The 21281-nt window shown below is 38.2% G+C and overlaps 4 protein-coding genes across 5 annotated transcripts; 2 read left to right on the forward strand and 2 right to left on the reverse strand.

Moving 5' to 3' along the window:
- The first annotated feature begins 4775 nt into the window (after positions 1-4775).
- LOC117615422 (probable pectate lyase 5) lies at positions 4776-6924 on the forward strand. Its single transcript, XM_034344500.1, has 4 exons — positions 4776-5169; positions 5272-6009; positions 6174-6312; positions 6415-6924. Exons 1-4 carry the CDS (start codon positions 5063-5065, stop codon positions 6634-6636), a joined length of 1206 nt encoding a protein of 401 aa, XP_034200391.1. The 5' UTR covers positions 4776-5062; the 3' UTR covers positions 6637-6924.
- A 1452-nt stretch (positions 6925-8376) lies between these two features.
- Positions 8377-12253, reverse strand: LOC117629117 (T-complex protein 1 subunit epsilon). Its single transcript, XM_034361625.1, has 9 exons — positions 11891-12253; positions 11099-11417; positions 10443-10791; positions 9998-10130; positions 9822-9874; positions 9552-9654; positions 9140-9306; positions 8943-9056; positions 8377-8803 (listed from the first exon to the last, which is right to left on the reverse strand). Exons 1-9 carry the CDS (start codon positions 12087-12089, stop codon positions 8633-8635), a joined length of 1608 nt encoding a protein of 535 aa, XP_034217516.1. The 5' UTR covers positions 12090-12253; the 3' UTR covers positions 8377-8632.
- A 466-nt stretch (positions 12254-12719) lies between these two features.
- Positions 12720-13133, forward strand: LOC117616487 (anther-specific protein BCP1). The gene has a single exon (XM_034345822.1). It carries the CDS (start codon positions 12720-12722, stop codon positions 13131-13133), a length of 414 nt encoding a protein of 137 aa, XP_034201713.1.
- Positions 13134-14461: 1328 nt separating this feature from the next.
- LOC117631492 (cleavage and polyadenylation specificity factor subunit 6) lies at positions 14462-19340 on the reverse strand. Of its 2 annotated transcripts, XR_004586332.1 has the most exons (3): positions 19050-19340; positions 16002-18182; positions 14462-15209 (listed from the first exon to the last, which is right to left on the reverse strand). XR_004586332.1 is itself a non-coding variant. In XM_034364692.1 (2 exons), the coding sequence occupies exon 2, from the start codon at positions 18117-18119 to the stop codon at positions 16137-16139; it is 1983 nt and encodes a 660-aa protein (XP_034220583.1). In that variant the 5' UTR covers positions 18120-18182; positions 19027-19340; the 3' UTR covers positions 15551-16136. The 2 variants fall into 2 exon arrangements, 1 of the variants encoding a protein (XP_034220583.1); XM_034364692.1 differs by lacking the exon at positions 14462-15209 and having other exon boundaries at positions 15551-18182; positions 19027-19340.
- Positions 19341-21281: the final 1941 nt, after the last annotated feature.

The raw sequence follows: 21281 nt of genomic DNA on the forward strand, positions 1-21281 counted from the left end.
GTTAAATTTTATAGTAAGATTTAAAGATAACGTCGTAGAACTATACAATAATGACGTCGATATATTTATATTTTCCGTCGTTGTAAATTAATTTAATACGGCGATATTTTGTATTTTAAAGCCGTGGATTTGTTTGTAATTATACGGCGTCTTATACAAAAACCTCGTCGTTTTATTTTATGAGTAAAAACGGCGGCTTTTATTGAAACCGTCGTCTTTACTTTCTACGTCGGTCGATTCATAACTTCTGCCGTTCTTTGTTGGCTTTGATTTTACTCTGCGGAAATCTGTTTCAAATAGGCGTCGGTTGTTTAATTAGGTACGTCGTTGTTTTTGAACAGCCATTTGAATCTCCATTTTTAGTTGTCTAAGGTGGTATTACACGACGGTGTTTTTAGAACCGTCGTCTTTTTAAAAACCACGACGGTTTTCACTTAGACCGTCGTTGTTTTCTGGTCGTCTTTTTCACTTTTTGTAGTAGTGTAAAATTCCATAAAATCAAGTTTTCTTATTTGATGTGTAAGAAATAAAAGCCGACAAAAATTATCTTGAGAAAATGATTATTTTGAACAACCATATTTCTTGCTTAGAATGTATTTATCTATCCCTTTGTCGAGGACAATTATGATTGCAACCAATAAGTAATATAATTCTTGACGTATGTGATATATATACTATTTTTCGTATGTATTGTGAGTTCGAAGTTTTGATTCTTTATGATTTATAAGATGCCTCCACACACATGAAATTCCAGTTTCGCTACTAGTTCCACATGAAATAGTCATTTAGGTAGTTTAATCCTCCATATCAAATGTGTGTTGCACTCTTATTTAAGCTTTTTCGATGAAAATTCCCATATTTTTGTTGAAATGATTAGCTCTCCATGATATAAATTTTCGTACCTCTCTACCAGAAAAAGTTTCGTGTTTCAATTTCTTCTTTCCCTTCTTAGAAAACTCAATCATTCAATCCAGCTGGGATCTGAGTAGATATTAATTCAAATGTCATATGGGATTGAAATTGAGGGAAGTTCAACCGATGAACACCAATGATCATATATAGCATCACAAGCACAACAATGAAAAATAAAATAATGTCCTGTCAGAAATTCCAATTACTTATTTTATTTTTCCTATCGTAAATATCTGTATCTAGAGAATAGAATGAATGAAATGATATATTATCTTTTCAAGGACTAAAAAAATTAATTAATTTAAAAAAAAGGATGAAATGCTTAATTATGGTAATAATAATGCAACTATGACTTTGTGGGATAAAATATGATTAAAAAAATGAGGAGGAAGATGCTCACATAATTAGCACATGATCCAATCATTAACTGGTTATTAATTTCAATTTATCTATTTGATAATATGAATAGGAATTTCTATTTGAAACGTCTGTGGTAGGTTATGAATTATATATATATATGTGATGTAGTTGATAGATCGTACTAGTCGTATACGACTTATGCACGACAACAAGGTGTACTTGTGCCACAAGAAACCAAGGCCCTCCTTTAATCCTTATGCCAAATATCCCATAATTTTAATACTCATCAGCGTGGCAGGAAGGATATATATTTAGCCTTTTCTTCTTTCTTTTTTTTCTTTTTTAGTTGAGCAACTTGGGTTGGCACCAAGTTCATGAAATGAAACCTTGTTCTTGTTGGTGCATGTCAAAGTGTTGGTGGTAGAGATAAGATGAGTGTGTGAAAGAATCTGGGCATGTGCAGGACAGAGACCTGCGATCGTTGCGTTAATTGCAAAATGGACCAACAGAAGCAATCATGGAGTTTGACCCTCAAATTCGGAGAAGCCCTGGTCTTGAGGGCGTCTGCCTATATATATATATAGTTTAGGGTAGTAAAAACTTAAAACGCCACCAACTATGTACGTACGTATCCCTCTTCTCTTCTTTTCTCTTCTCTTAGGCTATGATGTTCACGGGTGGCTAGTGAAAAAAACAAAAAATCATCAACGGTTTTGGTATGCCTAGCATTGCGCTCTTGATAAAAAATAAAAAATAAAAAAGAAAAATAACTGCATTAATATTTGAGGAGGCTGCAAAGTGGAAACACATTAATTACATGATATACTCATTGATTTGATTAATGCTGTTTAATTATGAAAGGTACAAATGGATCGGTAATCGAATAATATCTGAGGTGGTGACCCCCTCCTTCCCCCTTGCACCACCCCACCACTGACGTACAATTGGAGGGTTACAGTACTCCACTTTTGCATGCATTTATTTATTTTTGGGGCATATGCTGCATGTGAATGTGATGCTCTCGAGTACACGTATAGGTCCGTACGTATGGCATGTGTGTGAGGAGAGGACCGATCTTGTTTTGCAGGCTGTCGGTGAAGAAAATATTAATTAGATTATCACATAATTAATCTGCATATATATACAGACTAACTTGTTTCTGGATCCAATCAGGACACATGACATGAATGAATGTATCCAATTTTGCTTTCATTCTCTCTTTTGTGCACTGTTCTTATCAGTCGAAGATAGCACCTAATTAGATTTAAGAATTTTCTTATTAGGTGACGCGAGAACACGAGAATATGTAAAAAATTAAATCAATAGAAAATTTTGAAGGATTATAATTTTATTAGCGTGAAAGAGTCATAGACTCTATATATACACAAGCTAATTAATTACTTAAGCTTTTCCTTGTGAGGCAATTAAGGGTGAAATTTCTGACATGGCCGCAAATTTAGCGCGCAAAGAGATCATCCTGTTTGTGTGTTGTGGGCCAAATTTTCAAGATACTTTAATCATCATGTTTATGGTGATATGTGTTCCTAATGGCAATACTGTCTTGCTGACACGTGTTAAGTGGATGAACATGTGGCCGTCACCCTCATCCACTCACAACAATAATACAAATGACAAAAGTTGTTGTTTTGATGCGAAGTTATTAACCCACAAACAATGGCAAAACTAGCATGTTGTCTTTTGTTTCGAGCCTTCCACGTTGTCTCCGGTCTGGTTGGCTACCACCATTAACGGCCCCGAGTTCTCAGAATAATATCACCGGAGTTCAGAATTCAAAAAAATTTATTGAAGCACTTTGTACCGTTTCTTGAAAGTAAATAAATGATAACATATCCTCCAATAGTGACACATAATGATCAATCATTTTTATTTTATTGTTCATCCCCTTCATGAGATCTAGAATAATTAATTCTTTCGGACTTTTTACGGGTGGTTCCCACCACCTCATATAAATGATTTGAGACAGAATGAGGAACAAGTTGCAAAAATCATTTCGATCCCTACCATCTTTCTTTAAAATAAAATCAAATGTATAATTGTATGTCATTTTGATGATTATATTAGAGTTTGACATGTAAATTTATGTTTTTTTTTTCTTCAAGATAATATGACAAGAAAAGAGAAAACCAACTTCACGACTTAAATGTTAACTATCAATAATTTACATCTCCAACAACATTATTATCGATGTAGTTAATAAATATGGTACAAATAATATTATATATTCAGGTGAATTTAGCATGAAAATTACTCGATGTTACTCCAACAACACTAGTCTCCTATACTCATAGCGCAAAAGTTGATTAACAATGGCCCCAATGACATTCGCCTTTTTTTATTTCAATTTTCAACCCCGATTTAATTTTAAAAAAAAAACATATCCACATTGTGTTCGGGGTGTAGTGTGGTTGAGTAATCAACTACCTGCATTAACGGCCTCCGATTTCTAAAAAGAGGGTTCAGATTTGACTCGAGCCCCGTGGGACCCATTCGCCAGGGAAAATAAGGGAACAGAGGTCACATGGGGAGAACGTGACCCCCCCAACAAAAATAGCCATGTCAGCATATGGACGGATAGTACGGACCCCCCATGTGCCCTAAAACACCCGACGACTCAATCTCACTCTCTCCCTCTCTCCCTCTCTTTCTTTCTTAAAGCAAATCACCTTCTCTGCAATTTACAAAGGCTTCTTCGTTCACATTATGAATTCTGCTTATCTTAATTTCTGTGGGTTTTTTTTTTTTTTTAATGATAATTTATGTGGGTTTAAAACAGAAAAGTTGTTGTGAAAAAGGTCCTTCTATAGAATAATATTTATAATAAAAAAACAATAATCCATATACTATAATTAGAGAGAAGAAATTTACAGCAAAAAAGAATAAATATATAAATGAAAGGTGAGGTCTCATTGCCAATTTGCCACATGCAACAAGGCACAAAAGTCAATAGGCCTTTATGAATCCTTTTGCATATAAAACATTTTCCCACTTAGAAAGAGAAGAATAGTTCAGATTTAAACTTCTTCACACAAGCTATGTACTAAATTCGTGCTACGTCATCATACACATTAGGAGTGTTAAGATTAGTCTCGTAAACACGCATTTAATCCTAATTAACACCTTTCGTACACATACATACACTGATGCTAGCAAAGTTTGGTTGTATTTTGTAACATGATGTGACTTAGGAGAAAGTTAGAAACAAATTGAACTGGCAGGCAGTACTTAGAAACAAAACTTGATCACAAGAAGAACAAGTGTGTGAATTTGAAAAAGAGAGAAGGGAAAGGTTATCCATGCATTTCACCACCACATCATGCCGACACAAGATTTCATTGAGAAAAGTGTCGGTGTGCAGTGTACAGTTAGTTAAATAATGCATTTTGTTTTCTTATCATCCTAGGGTTTTAGCTCATGTTATTCATCAAGAATTCTATGTTTATAATTAAACTCTCTGATTAAACATTCTGTTTAGTTTTAATGCAAATTGGCCTGTAAAAATTCTTGAGGGAGGGAGAGACAGAGACAGAGAGAGGTTACTTAACGGCCAAACTACTGTGTTGGGACCACCCTAAATCAGAAATCATGGACCTGGTGGACCACAAATATTTATATTGTTCAATATTCAGGCTCTCTTAAACCCTTAAGCCCCTATATAAGCTCACCTTCTTTCTCAACTTCTTCCTCACAAGCATTCTCTTCTCTCTCTCTGCCTAGCTTGCTCTGTTCTCTCTCTCTCTGCTTTTGTTTGCAAGCAGAGAAATTAGAAATCATGGCAATGCCACTCTCTCTTCTGCTTCTCTCTCTTCTTCTAATCCCAGCCTTCATTTCCTCTTCCCCAGTTCAAGATCCTGAACTTGTAATACAAGAAGTACAAAAGTATGATATTTCAAACCCTTATAAAGTTACATTTACATATTTACTTGGGTATAAAGTTACAATGTGTCACATGTGTTTATGTGTTTTTTGTTGTTGTTGCAGGAGCATCAATGCATCAAGGAGAAATTTGGGTTATCTCTCATGTGGAACTGGAAACCCCATGGATGACTGCTGGAGATGTGACCCCAATTGGGAGAAGAATCGGCAACGGCTAGCCGATTGCGCAATTGGGTTTGGAAAGCATGCCATTGGAGGCAGAGACGGCAAAATTTATGTGGTCACAGACGCAGGGGATCACCCTGTGAACCCTAAACCAGGCACCCTCAGATATGGTGTGATCCAAGATCAGCCACTGTGGATCGTTTTCAAAGGTGACATGGTGATCAAGCTGAAGGAAGAGCTGATTATGAACTCGTTCAAGACCATCGACGGCAGAGGAGCCAGCGTCCACATTGCCGGTGGGCCCTGCATAACCATACAGTATGTGACCAACATTATAATTCATGGACTGAACATTCATGACTGCAAGCAAGGAGGAAATGCCTATGTGAGAGATTCACCTAGCCATTACGGCTGGAGGACTTTGTCTGATGGAGATGGAGTTTCAATTTTTGGTGGAAGCCATGTTTGGGTGGATCATTGCTCTCTGTCGAATTGCCGGGATGGGCTCATCGATGCCATCCATGGATCCACATCCATCACCATCTCCAACAACTACATGACTCACCATAACAAGGTCATGCTCTTGGGCCACAGTGATTCCTACACACAGGACAAGAACATGCAAGTCACCATTGCCTTCAACCACTTTGGAGAAGGGCTTGTTCAGAGGATGCCAAGGTAACTAATTAACAAGCTGTTAATTAATTAATCACTTTTCTGCTGACGTGGATTAGACCAGTTGGCTAGGGAAGTGAGCCCATTTCCTTGCACCCAAATCCCCATTGGGTATTGAAAATGGCATGGTAATTAACAAGCTAATGATTAATTACTTCTTGTTGCAGATGTAGACATGGGAATTTTCATGTGGTGAATAATGACTATACTCATTGGGAAATGTATGCCATTGGTGGCAGTGCCTCTCCAACCATCAACAGCCAGGGCAATAGGTTTCTGGCACCAAATGATAGATTCAACAAAGAGGTGAGTTTCAATTAATTACTGCAGTATATTAATTATTGCACAGTAAAATTCTGAAATTACTGTTCTGTTAACTTAAAAAAACAAAATGGTATTGGTTTTCAGATCACTAAACATGAAGATGCACCACAGAAAGAGTGGAGCAAATGGAACTGGAGGTCTTCAGGAGATTTGCTGTTAAATGGAGCCTTCTTCACAGCATCTGGGGCCGGAGCTTCTTCTAGTTATGCCAGGGCATCGAGTTTGGGTGCAAGACCATCCTCACTAGTGAGTTCACTTACAGCTGGGGCAGGTTCACTCAAGTGCAGGAAGGGCTCGCGTTGCTGATCATCAATGGGACCCAACTTGGCCACAGAGACTAAAGGAGGACAAAAAAATGGGAAAATGAAGGACTAAATTAAAGAACCAAAAATAAAAGACCAACTGTAATTACAAGCACCTAGCCTAGGGTTTTTCATTTTCTTGTATATCAGTGTTTCACTTTAACCTTGATGTTCTTTTTTCTTCTTTTTTTTTCCTCTGAAGATCTCTTGGTGATCATTGTGTGAAAGGAACAAGGCCAAAGTGTTGATATAATTAAATATTAAGTGAAAGCAGAACTTAATCTTTTTTGCATTTGATTTGAGGTCCCAAATGGGGTTTTGCTCACATGGGTTGGTGCAGTGGTTAATGAATTGGATTGAGCTAAATTTGTGAGCAAATAAATGCTTACTTTACTCCATTTATGCGGCCATCTTTATGCAGACCAAAAGTGGATGATTTCTCAACAGGATATGTACGATTTTGACAGACTTTGCAGAAGCAGACCATCCAGGCCTTGATTTGATCACGTTGCCTCCCTCCCTCCAATTCAATTCAACCATAACAAACAACCCAAGTGCCTGCAATTAATTTTTATGCCCCCCATAAAATTCCTGTTTGTCATAAATGTTGGCCATCAGAGTTCATAATGACCAGTGTTATCGACTATGCCATTCTGAATTGGAAACTGTATGGTCGGCAAGAAATTTCGTTTTTCTTTTCGAAAAGAGGTAATGGGCGCTTTGCAGATTTTGATTCTGATTCCGAAAACTTTAAATTCCAAATTTGTTTTAATTCTATAGTAGCAAGCAACCACATATAGAAGATTGGATCTTTTATTATTTTAAGACTAAAAAATTCCTATGAAGATAAAACCTCAAGTTTCAAGTTCAACACATGGCATGATTCAGCAGACACTGAGAGCAACATCCACATTGGAAAACTGACAAATCATGAGCAGGATGGGATCTTAGTCTCTCAGGACTCACATTGAGGTAGATCTAGAAAATGTGTGAAACAAAAGGCTTTCAAGCCGGCCTAGTTCTCCTTCATAATTAACTTGCTCTCGTCAAGGAGTAAAATTTCTATGTCACATGTTTCATACTCATTTTTCTATCTCTATCATCACATGATAATCGTGTGATGAAAGAGATAGAGAGAAACGTGTATGAAACATGGAATAGATTTTTCTTGTCTCAAAGGGGCAAGACTCGAGAGGGGTTCTTTTTTTTTTTTTTGTCAGGAGGTACTGCCAGTACCACACCATCCATTTTGTAAAAAGTAGGGCATTCAAGATTCAACCTTGGCAGCCCAATACTTTCAAAACTTGTTCATTTTGATGCCAACAAAGCCATTAACCAAATAGACTTGTTCAGTTTCCTTGCCAATTCACTTGGCCTACCTCACCAATAAAAGCAAACCACAAGACCATATTCCGTGGTGAGGAGTCAGGACATGCAACTTACGTACTAAATTATTGCTGCTAGTGGCAACGTCAATGTCATCATGTGTCCCGTCTATTTTCTTCTTCATTTGGGCAGGTACTTGTCGAAGGTCCATGTGCTTCATTTGAATTTAGAGAAATAAAACTTGAAGCAGAGTTTTTTGTTTTGTTTTTTGTTTACAAAAAATATCACAATGTCCATATGCTTCATTTGAATTTAGAGAAATAAAACTTAAAACAGTTTTTTTATTTATAAAAAAGATCAAAAAGATCCGAGTATTTTTGCCATCAAAATAAAACTTAAAAGTAGACAAATACAGCAATGCATTAAGACCGGATGTCAAATTGATGCAGTAATAAGTTCGCCCAAAAATTCGGACGTTGAACAACAAAAACAGCAATGCATTAAGACAGAGGAGTGATCATGCTACAACCAGTGAAAACCGCTCCAGATTCTACAAACAAGTTTCCTCAAGGGGGAATATAATATGTTCCAAGTCGGTCAAAATACCGAATCAAGCCAAAGAAATTACAAAAAATTCATTCCCAGGTAAAACAAAGCATAAGCCGCACATACTATCAGAAATCAGAGGGAGAAATAACATCATCTATTTTCAGTATCATCTTGACAACTTGTGTTGCCAGTAAGATTTGCTGCTGCTTCCCAATTAAAGTCTCAAACACGTTCTGCTCGCGCATATCATTAGTGCCAACATCATTGCAGTCTATTCCACAGTGGGGATTGTTCTCCTGCATACCAAATTCAAAACGATGACCAATATTAAAATGCTATTATACATGGCTGAAATTACTAGCTTGCAACAGAAAGAGGGAGAGAGTGAAACCACCCAACCAAGAATACACTGGCTGGCTATCATGCTTCATTTACCTTAATCTGCTGGGATTTCACTGCAGATAGCGTTTCAATGGGTTGAAGGCCACTGTTCTCTGCAAGTGCCATGGGGACAGAATCCAAAGCATCTGCAAATGCTCTAATGGCATACTGTGGATGAAAGAAAGATCTGATTATAACAATATACTTAATACTGTTATAAAAATGCAAAGAGGGGAAAAGCATCTTCATACTTGTTCAACTCCTGGGTATTTATCTGCAGCTGCCTCTACAGCAACAGAGCAAGATATCTCCGCTGAGCCACCACCATAGACAATCGAGTTGTTGCGGATGAGATTCCTAGCAACGCACAGGGCATCATGGATGCTGCGTTTAGTCTCCTCTATCATCATTTTGTTACCTAATGAGTCAAAAAAAAAAAAAAACATCAAAACCTCTTAAAATAACGTTCAATTTTCCTTAAAGAATAACCGTAATCAAAGAATAGTTAACGAAAAGGCAGACTAATTGAAAGGTTGCAAAATCTGCTAACCATATATACTATATGTTTCATATTCTGATGCTACCAAAAAGGGTTCATCTTATTGACATCATTTTCACTTAATTGAGATGCTCAATAAGAACTAGACCAGTAAAGAAACCTACCTCCACGGATGAATATGGTCACAGCCCTTGAATTTGCACAGTGTTCAATGTACAGCATTCGATCTTTTGTTGTGCCAAATGATTTTTCACGAACTATACCGGCCTAATAAAAAGTCAAAAAGAACTTTGAATCAGGGTTTATCAAGTTTTCAAGAATGGAAAGTAAATAGATTAACTGATACATATGTTCAAAATGATGAATACTTGTTACATGATATTGCTTTTAATAAGCATAAAATAACGAACAATAATATTCTTACAGAAATATACCTTTCCTAGCTTATCGGGTGTCAATTCTTGAAACCTGGGCACAATTCTTCCGCCTACAAAACATAAATACATCATTTTGTTGGTGGACAAAGATGAAAAAATAGTTCAAAAGCAACACACTGCTCAAATTATCTACCACATTTCAAGTGCTAAACAGGCTTCTATATAAGGCATACCTGTAGCTATTGCAATTAGTTCCAACTCTACACCACCAACCCATCTGACAGCAGGCAAGTTCCTGTGCATCAATAGGTGATTTGCTTCATCATCAAATCCCCATTGACAGATGACCAATGTAGCACCCACATCCTGCATATCCGGAGATAATCCGTAAGTAAAACTAGATGGCATAGTAACAACAATGAAGAAAAAGTTGCAACTGCCCTTTTCTAGAAAGGAAAAACAGAGAGAGCGAGAGAGAGAGAGAGAGTTCACAAAAGACAACAGAAAAGTATCCGTGGTACCAAAATTATCAAATTGCAGCCATTTTCGACCAAAAAAATAAAATTGCAGCCATTTTTTACCAAAAAAATAAAATTGCAGCCACGCATTATAGGTTTTTTATTTCTTTTTTTTTTTTTAATAGCAAAAACATTATGGAACTGTAGAATGAAATCTGACCTTGCATTGTTGAACCATGTCATCAAAGTACTTCTGTTCTTGCAAACGTAGAGTCTGAAACTTTTCCACTGTATCAATATCAACCTTATGTTTTGTCTTTGGCTTCGGTGGCTCAAATGGGCAAGTCAAGATAGCAATTTTTGCATCTTCAATTCGCTTTGGCATTTGTGGATGGCTCATATCCTTGTCGATAAGAATACCATATACCAGCTCAGTATCTTCCAACTTACCCCCTACTTTCCCCTCTACTTTTATCAGATCTAGATTCACATCCTTCCTCTCTAAATCTGCAACAGCAAGAACTGCTTTCACAGCAATCTCAGCAAGGTCGCGCTTGCACCGATTCACACTACATCATGAAATTTTACATTCAAGTCAATAATAAAATGACAATAGAAGATGTATTCATGCAACAATCCATTAAAAAAATAGCAATGGTAAGGGTTGCCAATAACAGCATACCATTACAAAAACCATGAAAAAGCCAATTTGTCAACAAGAAACCATGAACTTTAACCAGTGTATACAATAATGCTAACTTTTATGATGAAAAAACCATCATTTACAAAATTGGTGAAGTAAACATGCTTTAGTAAATTATGAGTGAACCACAACATGGCATATAAGTGGAAAGAAAACCTAAAAAGTGTGCTTACATCTTGGATGATAAAGTAGTCATGCAAGTTCGAACTAGAGGCTCTATGTTATCCAGCCCAAATTCAAATTTCTGTGATATATGCTGCAAATGATCGAAGGCTATTCTAGATGCCATTTCATATCCCTCTGCAACCCGTATGGGGTGAATACCACGCTCCAATAGCCGCTCAGCGTGCTCTAAAAGTGCACCAGCCAACACAACGACTCCAGTTGTCCCATCACCAATTTCATAGTCCTGACTCTGCGATAGTTCAACCATCAACTTTGCAATTTGATTGTCGACATCCATCTGCTCCAGAATTGTTGCGCCATCATTTGCTGAAACGACAATGCGAAGGGTAAGATTATTTCAAAGCCAATGGTAAAACTAAAACCAAGCAGACCCCAAAGCATGTAATGCAATTAAGCGGATGCTTCACCCCACATAGCCATGTCCACACAACAGGGCAGGTATAGTTATGACCACGAGGACACTAAAAAGCGTTAATAACAAGTGGACAGGGATTATCCAACAATTAAAGACATACCAAAACCAACCCAGAGCTCAGAAAAACATATAAATTTCAAAGCTGACAATTGCAGAGTAAAATAACCATGTCATACTCTAAAAAATGAAGCAGTAGTTTATTCTATAAAATGAACCCCGATAACAATGAACCGACAAGACAAACACATAGATCCACATACCCAAAAAAAGGAACCAGAAATGGCAAAGCAAACAGGAACAAACTTCATATCGAGTGTGAGTTAGAGCTAAAGAGAGAGAGAGAGGGAGAGATGAAGTTACTTACTGACTGTGACTTCACCATCGGGGCTCTGGAGCATCTTGTCCATGCCCTTGGGTCCGAGAGAGGTCCGGAGGATCCGAGCGACGGCTGTGCCAGCCGAAATGTTGGCTTTCTGAGCATCGAGGCCTCTCAATCGGGTCTTCTGCTCCTGCTCCCTCAGTATTATGAATGGCCGCCCATACTCATCGAATGCGAGCGCCATTTCCACCAACACACTCTCAACTTCACAATCGCACTTCGCTTCTCTTCTCCTCTACTTCCCACTCTCTGCTTCCTCTTAGGTCTAGGACCTTCTCTCTGTTTAAAGCATTTGCTTTAGGGTTTGGGTTTTGAGATTTTGACTGCTCGAAAGTTGAAGCCTTTGAGTTGAGGAGAGGAGGAAATGTTTTTATTTATGGGCTTCTTCTTTTTTTGGGCCAAACCTCAAACACCATATGGACTTGGGCCAATATTGAAATTTGTTGGGCCCAGATTGATTTCTTTGAAAATCCAACCTTCCAGTTGACCAAGGTCAATGGAGGTAAAAAAAAAAAAAAAACACTCCCAAATATGTTTTTAACTGAAATAACGGAATTTTCAACTGAAATTAGCTTCATAACAAACTAGTGCCACCGGTGGCTTTGGTAGCACAACTCCGCAACGCCCTCCACGCCCACCAAATCTTCTCCTCCCAACCGTGGAAATGGGGTATATATACCCATTTCCCACCCAGCACCATTCACCACCATCGCCGATTTCCATAAGCCTGCAGTGTTTCTCAAACCCAGCAGAGAAAGAGAACCAACTGCTCGCACGCGTGTTAAATTACCAGTTTACCCTTTTTTACGTAAACATGGCACGCCAAATTGTTGTTGTTGCTCTTGTTCTGATGGCCACCGTGGGCTTGGCTTTTGGCGCCGACGCCCCCGGCCCCAGCGCCAGTGCCGCCGCCACCACAACCCCCAAACCCGGTCTCCCAACGTTTAGTGGTGTGCCTGTTTCCGGACCCGTAGCCGCCGCCGACAATAACCAAGTGGGAACCATGGGCGGTGACAGCGGTGAGGGCGCTGCCGCTCCTTCTCCCAGTGGCAGTGCTTCTAGCGATGGTGTCACGGCCGGCTCTGTTGGTGGACCTGTCTCCGAGTCAACTTTTGGCTCCATTGATGGTGGCAATGCCGAGAGTCCTAAGGCTAGCGTTGCCACCGCGGAACAGCTCTCCGCTGGAGCAGTTGTTGCCGCTGGCGTGGCCGCCTCCTTGTTCTTCTAAGCTCAAGCAGCTCGGTGTATGCACGCATCCATAATACATATCAATAATGCTAGACTCACTACATTTGTTCGAGAAAGAGAAATGATATGTTTGTATTGATGTATCATTAAAGTGCCCCTAGAGTTGAATAAATGAAGCATTGCTACATCATCATCCGGCGAATACAATTTTTTCGACAAATATGGTGAGTGAAGAAGTGCTCATAAACCGTTGAGACGGGGCACTTGAAAATTTCTTTAGAAGTGTTGTGTAATTGTAATTTTCCTTTGGGATTTTGAATTGACTTAAAAAGAAGGCATTATACATAGAAAAGAAAAGAAAAGAATTATGGTTTGTACTTTGTAGAATGAATATAAATGCAATTAACTAAAATCCGAAACGTTTTGAACAATTGCAAACAAGAAGAACCTTTCTTAATCCTTCCTTTCCTATCAACGGCAACCCAGTTCTACTTCTACTACCCAGTCAAGTCAAATTGAAGCAGAAAAGAAAATTATTCAGAATGGAATATCAGAAAACAAACAACAATAATTCTCGGGGCAGTGGAGGGAGGGGAGCTGTAATAAAAGAGAAACAAAATATGCAGCCAAAGCTACTAGTCTATCGACGTGACACGTGTACACAGAGACTCTAGTTCACAACTCAACTCCAATCCAATCCCCCATTAATTACAAACCACAAGCAGAAAAGAAACCCAGGTCAAACAGAAGGAAGAGGGACTCAATAGTTTCAAATATACACAACAAAGCAATTTGCCAGCGATATGCAGCAGGTTAACAACTACAGTGAATGAAACCAGGTCTCAGCTTGAATACTGTACTGAGAACCAAAGCTTAGAGCCACCTATTGCTCAAAAGACTAAATCATATACATGTGGCGGCTATTTACAATCGAAAGACTACTAATTTGAAATGAAATGCGCCTTTACGCTTTCATTGCAAAGTTATTCCATCAACTGTGAATTCACATCTAGAGTTTTACAACTTCAAATTGAATAACCATGAAATTTACAACAAAAATTATAATGGCACAGCTCAAACAACAGCAGGACTGGATCTACTAACTAATAGAGAAATTGAATACAACAACAAAACAGAGAGAAGAAAAGAATTCAAATACAGCAAAGACAATATGATGGTCATTCCAGCAAAGCACAATCCTTCAAGGCATCATCAAGCAAGTAGTGCCATCTGGAAGACATGTAAATCAAGTGGCTTCCATTGGGTGCCTCCTTCAAGAATGATGCAGCTTCTCATACACTAAACAACATGACTAAACACCAAATCTCCAATATACATTGTCGAGAAACAATACAATTTGACTCAAAATTGAATAAAAGAAGAAGAAACAGACAATTTGATATCCATGAAGAAATGTACAAGACTACATCCAAGTGAAAATTGTACATCAGCAGCACAGCATAGGCCCCCATGAAGAGAGAAACAAACCCTAAACAATTGTTTCAGTCCCAGCTAATTTACAGTGCAGCATTGATTTACAACTCACAACCCCTAAACCCAAGTACACCTTGCGGTTACATTATACCCAAAAGAAAAGAAAAAAAATGTAAGTTCTTTACAGGAAGTTGCTTCAACAGAAACTGTGTTGTATAAATCTATGACTAATTACAATTTAGCACAGTGGCTTCCTGTTACAATGTCTTAATGGATCAATCCCGACTCCCTAGTGCATAGAGCAGACAATGGAAGTTACAACACACTGAATATCTACAACCAAGCACATCCAATTCCGTACAAGACTTTTACAACAGAAGAGGGCATTACATGTGGACCTAATACAAAAAGCCTACAATTACACAAGGACATTCAGTTCTTTACATGCACACTGACAAGTCTACACTTAATATTTCACTAGCTGGAGAACACTCTTTCTAGATATTTTGTTGCAGGAGCACTAATACATATTTTTAAGTGGTGCTTCAAGAAAATAAGGTGAAAGTCAAAATAGTCAAAAGCTTCTTTTGTACACTTGGAAACGCATCCATGTAACACATCTTCCATCATGTGACCAGCACAGGCTGATTCAATTATGAAAAGGAGTTGCCCACTCTACTCCCTGGATATGATGATTAAAAGAAAACCCGCATGTCAATAGACATCAAATAAAATAACTTTCCAAGACACCACCTCATAATCTATTGCTGCCACTTAAATAGAACAATAAGAAGAGCAAGAGAAAAAATGAAACATAGCAAACCAACGTTGACAGTCTCCAAGCCATGGTGTAACTAAGTTCCCTATACGTATGAGACACATCACACAACAATGACATCAAGCCCCTCCCCAAATATTTTGCAGTTTTTAGTCAAAGCTATTCATGCCAACATAACAATCAAAACTTCCAAGAGACAGACAATCAAAGTCCAAACTATATAAACATTATCATTCATTCCAACATACGTATAAATACCAGCATCAGTTAAATGTCAAGGGAAAGGAACAGAAACAATCACTTCTCCTTTTTCTTTTTGGGTGCTGCCCCACATCTTTCTTAACCTTTCAGCTAAGAACAAGGATAGGCTCCCCTCAAAGATAAAATAAATCAAGAAAAAAAAAACTTCCACAATCACATAGAACACAAGAAATTTTCAAACTATATCACAAACCCAATAAAGCAATTGTCTTGAAGAAAGATTGGGTAGCATAGTTATTAAACCTGTAAGATAACAGCTGCAGGAAATGAGTAGCCGAATCCCCACAGCTATATCTTTGTTGGTATGCTACTAAAAGTTACTAATTGTTTTTAAGCACACAAATATTAATTGTCACAGCTAAATGTTTTGTAGAAAGCAGTATAAAAGCAAGGGGAAAAGGATCGTTCCCTCCTATGCTCACTGGTAGAACTTACTTCTCCCTCAAGAAGCCACGTTTGCAGGAATAATGCAGATTCACCGTACGTACCCAAGGCTAGATATACTAACGGTCAGAACTTATATTCTGCAGTCTCAAAGACATGCTAGAGAAGGTCAATAGTCTAATTGTGTCACTCAGATGGCAACCGTCTCCTCTTCCCGTAATCAACATCCCTTGATCGAGACCGATGGTCATCTTCCGGCATTGCTTTGGACCGGCTCCGAGGTCTTGAAGAAGACTGACCTCTGTCCCAGTCATCCTCATAACCCACATCACGCTCTCTCTGTCGATGGTCTCGGTAACTATCTTTTTCTTCTTTGTACCGATGCTCCCTGTGCTCCCCTCTTTCAGACCTGTCCCAGTCTTGTTCCCTCTCATCACGATGCCTCCTCTCAGAGTTTCCTGACCAGTCACGCTCAGATCCCCGTTCTCTTTCCCTCGAGGGAGCATTTGACCTTCCTCCTTTTTCATGATTTGCCTCTCCATACCCATACTCAGAAGCACCATCATCACCACCATAACTTGACTCCCTAGTTCTTCGACCATGTTCGTCTCCTCCCCACCCACCCATGCTTGGGTCATTCCACATCCCTGCATGATGCCCATCCATTCCAGAAGAACCCATCATTCCCATTCCATTAGTTGCCATTCCCCTGCCAAAGAAAGCTGGGTTTACATGAGGAGCCACCCCAGCAAGTCCCATTGTATTAACAGCAGGAAATGAAGAAAGCATTCCAGGAAAAGCAGGACCTGGAAATCCTCCATAACCGCCTCCTCGGCCCATATATGTTGGATCAAATCCAGCACCCATCATACCCTGTGGATTCATCATACCTCCTACAGGACCTCCAAACCCAGGACCTGCAAGGCCCTGTCCATAGCCTCCATTAGCACCAGTTCCAACACCAGCAGGGTTCCCAGCCATGTTCTTTGCGCCCATGGCCCCTCCTCTTCCTCTCATTGGTCCTCCACCTCCAGGACCTCTGTTGGCTACTCCCTGTCCACCTCGTCCCCATCCACCCCTTCCAAAATTCCTCCCTCCGGTGTCTCCAGTTTGATAGTTCACACCTCCCCCCCTTCCAACACCATCGTTCATGGGCCTTCTTCCTGGCTGCTGAGACTGAGTCTGCCCTTGGGATTTGCTTAAATAAGAAGCTCCCATCTGCTTCAAAGTCTGTGGAGAAGCAAAAGCCACAACACAAGCTCTCCCATTGAAAAGATAACCATCCATTCCCTCTTTGCATGCAGTGGCAGCAGCTGGATCATGAAACTCAACTTGACAATATCCTTTGGATTTACCACTGGCTCTCTCATCAAAAAACTTAATTTCCTTGACCCTCCCATACTGAGATAAAACACTTTCAAGCTCAGCATCAGTTGTCCACCAATGTAGTTCTCCCACAAACAGCATGGTTGAACCATTTTCAACTGGTGGCCGGATTTGGTTTTCATTAAACATTGGACGATTAGCATTTACCTTGATACTGATTTGATTAGTCGGCATCTGTGTAACTCCTGTAGGACCAGCAGTGCCAGAATTCATAGACGGAACAGACTCGAGAGCAGTTTTCCCAGTAATGTCAGAAGAATCACCACCGACATTTGGGGGCATAGTTGTCGACCCCTGAAACCCCATATGTCTGACTTGAGTATCATGACTCATCTCCATAGCCCTCCCCTTTTGAGATCCAGAAGCTCCACCCACATAACCTGTGGATCCCAGTTCTGGCTCCTTAGCCACTGGTGGCTGACCCTGTTGTTCTGGAAACTGGGCCACAGCACTAGAATACTTCCCTTGAACTGAAACCCCAGGAATTTTCGATTCCTGAGAGACACCAGCTTGAACTCTTGTTTCAGTAACATCAGTTTTCTGTGCTTGGAGACCTCCATTGCCAACACCACCAGGTGGGAGTGGTGCCTCAGACCGGTGCATCTGCAAGAAACCCTCTCTAACATTAACATCATTATAGAGATCATCATACTCATCATCTTCTACCATGGGTTCTTCATCTGCAAGCGCAGAGATGGCTCCACTTCCCTGATACTGAAGCTTCTGAGCCCCTCCATATTCCTCATCTTCATAATCTATTTGCTCTTCAGCCATTGGATCCATTTAGAACAACCAATCTATATCCGAATGAAGTTGAACAATCTCTATCTCTATCTCTATCTCTACCTACATGATTATAGAAGCAAGAAACAGAACTGTTCTTAGACCCAATACAGATTTGAATACATACATAACTTATGCACAGAGAATAAGAAACAGAACCGTTCTTAGACCCAATACAGATTTGACTACATACATAACTTAAGCACAGAGAGTAAGAAAGAGGACCCCAAGATCCAAATAGTTGTATCACAGACATACAGCCTGAAAAGGAGGTATGAAGTATGAAACTATGAGGATACTAGAAAGAGAAGTAGAAAGCTGTGATGCTTGCTGAAAAGGGAATTAAAAAGAGATGTTTTAGCAACCAATCAATCAAATACAAAACAGTATAATTTCTACCATCAACCATGAGAAATCAATAACATCATCAAAAGAAAACAACAGCAGCAACAAAATGTCCACCATCCACCCAGCACAGTTGTAGAAATCATAACGAATAAATTACCCTTGTCATAAAATTGCTAAGAAAATATAAATCAAATCAAATTCAAAACCCACTTTGGAAATCATAGATTCCATAACCGAACTTGGTAAATTAGACATCCCAATCATAAATAACAATCAGAGAAAATAAAAACAAACCCCACTTGATAAAATCGCAGGAAGGAAATGAAATTCCAGATAACCAAGCCCCACAATAAGGAAAAACAGGTAAGTAGACAACACCCACTTGGCAAATCTCACAGAAGAAAGAGAAAACTCAAACACCCACCCGAGATTTTAACCTTAAAGCAACACAGAAAAATAAGAAGTACCAAATCTGTAGCTTAAACGTTTAATAAAGTAATCGAGAGACAATGCACAGAAGAAAAAATATATGAAAAGAATCATGGGATGAGATTCGAACATAGATTGCAGAGGTTGTCTTACTATCGTGTGCTTTGTCTTGTGGTCTCTTAGCTACCGTAGCGTCCCCTTTCTCATCAATATTAAGTATCAACTACGGCTATTCTTTTCCTTCTTCCTCCCTTCGTTTTTGGATTTTTCTTTTTCAATTATTTTCTACGCGATTTCTACAGTGAAAACAAAACACCCATTCGGATCAAGTCTAAGTTCTCTCTCTCTCTCTCTCTCTCCTCTTGGTGGTCTGTAAATACGCGATAATCTTCTTATTATTTCTTTATAACAGTGAAAGGGTAAGATTTGAGATACTCTAAAACAAAATTGATTGAGCCTTCTTCTTTTTTAATAGTCAAACTTCATTCTTTTTGAAATGTTAAAACAATGTGCTCTGCTCTGCTCCGCTCTCCACCACACAAATCGCGTTATCAAAAACCGAGTGCTACTCTCATGACTGATGCCTTAAAATATAACAAATAAATAAATAAGAGTGCTGTTATTTCAATTCGGTCTACCTTATTTTTAAATTTTTAAAATCAAATTTATCTTTTTATAAAATAATTTCTAAGTACTTTTAAAATTCAGATATTATACATAAGGGATTTACACCACCACCAACAAATGATTCAAGAATCAAACACGTTTTTGGGATCGCAAAGTTAATCCAGCGCTCGAGCGAGATGAGCCTTTGCGTCCTATTGTTATCATTGAGAGCCCCTTTGTTGCTAACTTGCTATATACCCCATTAATTTCACCAGATGCATGTGTCTTGTCCTCCCATGTGGCTCCTTGGGGTTTTCATTTTCATTATAAATCTTTTTCTTATTTTTAAGGGAGATTCACTATTATACCCAATATGGGGGCCCAAATTATAAAAATACCATATATAAAATGGACTTTAGAAACACACCCAAAGTCCATTTACAACATAACAAAAAAGCTTTTAACTTCTTATAAATTACAAAACTGCCATCAATTTCTTAAAACAAGCCCAACCCCAAAATCTCATAAAAATACCCAAAGCACTCAATAGGGCATCAAAGTAATTTAATAATCAATATTAAATTCAATAAGGCTAGCTATCATTTTTTGGGTTTTTTTTTGGGTTTGTTTATAGGAATTCAATTGTGTAGGGTTTATTTATAATATTAGTGCTAGAAATGGGTATATCACTAAATATCTCTATTTGTAATTAGTTTTTAAAATGTTTTATTAATATTTATTAATATCATAATCAATTTAAGTTTAAGAAGGTGGGTCTCACGTATACCATGTCATCATTTAATATTGAATTATAATTAAAAGGTATTTTAGGAATAATGATGAGTGGAAATATAAGATTGTGTTTTTTTAAATTTACATAGTAGGTGGAAAAATAAGACAGTGAATAGAAATGTAAGTTATGCTAATTTGAATAAGGTAGTGTGCTTGGCTCCCTGCATCTGAATTCGATTTCCCTTTTGCGCAATAAAATAATGAAAAAAATACCCAATAATTAATGAATTTTTTTCTATAAATACCAATCAATACTCTTCACTTTTAACACCAGATACTCATACATTTTCTTCTCCTTCAACTATTATTCACTTTCTACTCAATATTTGTTTTCACTTTCAAGTTTTATTTTTCTCTATCATATTATGGCTTCTTCTATCGAAACCGGAGGGGCATGGAATATCATGGAAGATGTTTTGTTTGTGAGTGTTGAGTCCAAATTAGTCATTGTCCCGTCTTGGGCAATGATATGAAATTCTGTCATATGTGAAAAAAAAATTCATACCGAATTTTGTGAAAGATCGGGTTCGACCCGTATGGAAATGGTATTATCTAGTAGATGGAAAATTCTCAATAAAGAGTTGGGGAAATGGAGAGATGCTTTGGCAAAAGTGATGGACAACCATAGAAGCGGGGAAAATCTTAGCAATGAGGTAAATTATTTGTAATTTTCGTTTTATTAATTTTAATGTCCTATTAATTTTTATTTAAATGTTCTTGCAATTTCTATATTTTGTTAATATTTCTTGTATTTCCAATATCTATTTAAATGTTTCTTGCAATTTCTATATTTTGTTAATATTTCTTGCGTTTCCAATAAATTGTTAAAATTTCTTGAATTTCCATTATTTTGTTTATATTTGTTGCATTGCCAATATTTTTTTTAAGTTTCTTGCATTTCCAATAGTTTTTTAATTATATAGATTATGTAAGCACAAATGTGGTATGGTGCTACTAGGCAAGGCAAAAAAACTTTCAACCATACCC

Source organism: Prunus dulcis, chromosome 1 (genome assembly GCF_902201215.1).
Source record: "Prunus dulcis chromosome 1, ALMONDv2, whole genome shotgun sequence".
Taxonomy (NCBI): domain Eukaryota; kingdom Viridiplantae; phylum Streptophyta; class Magnoliopsida; order Rosales; family Rosaceae; genus Prunus; species Prunus dulcis.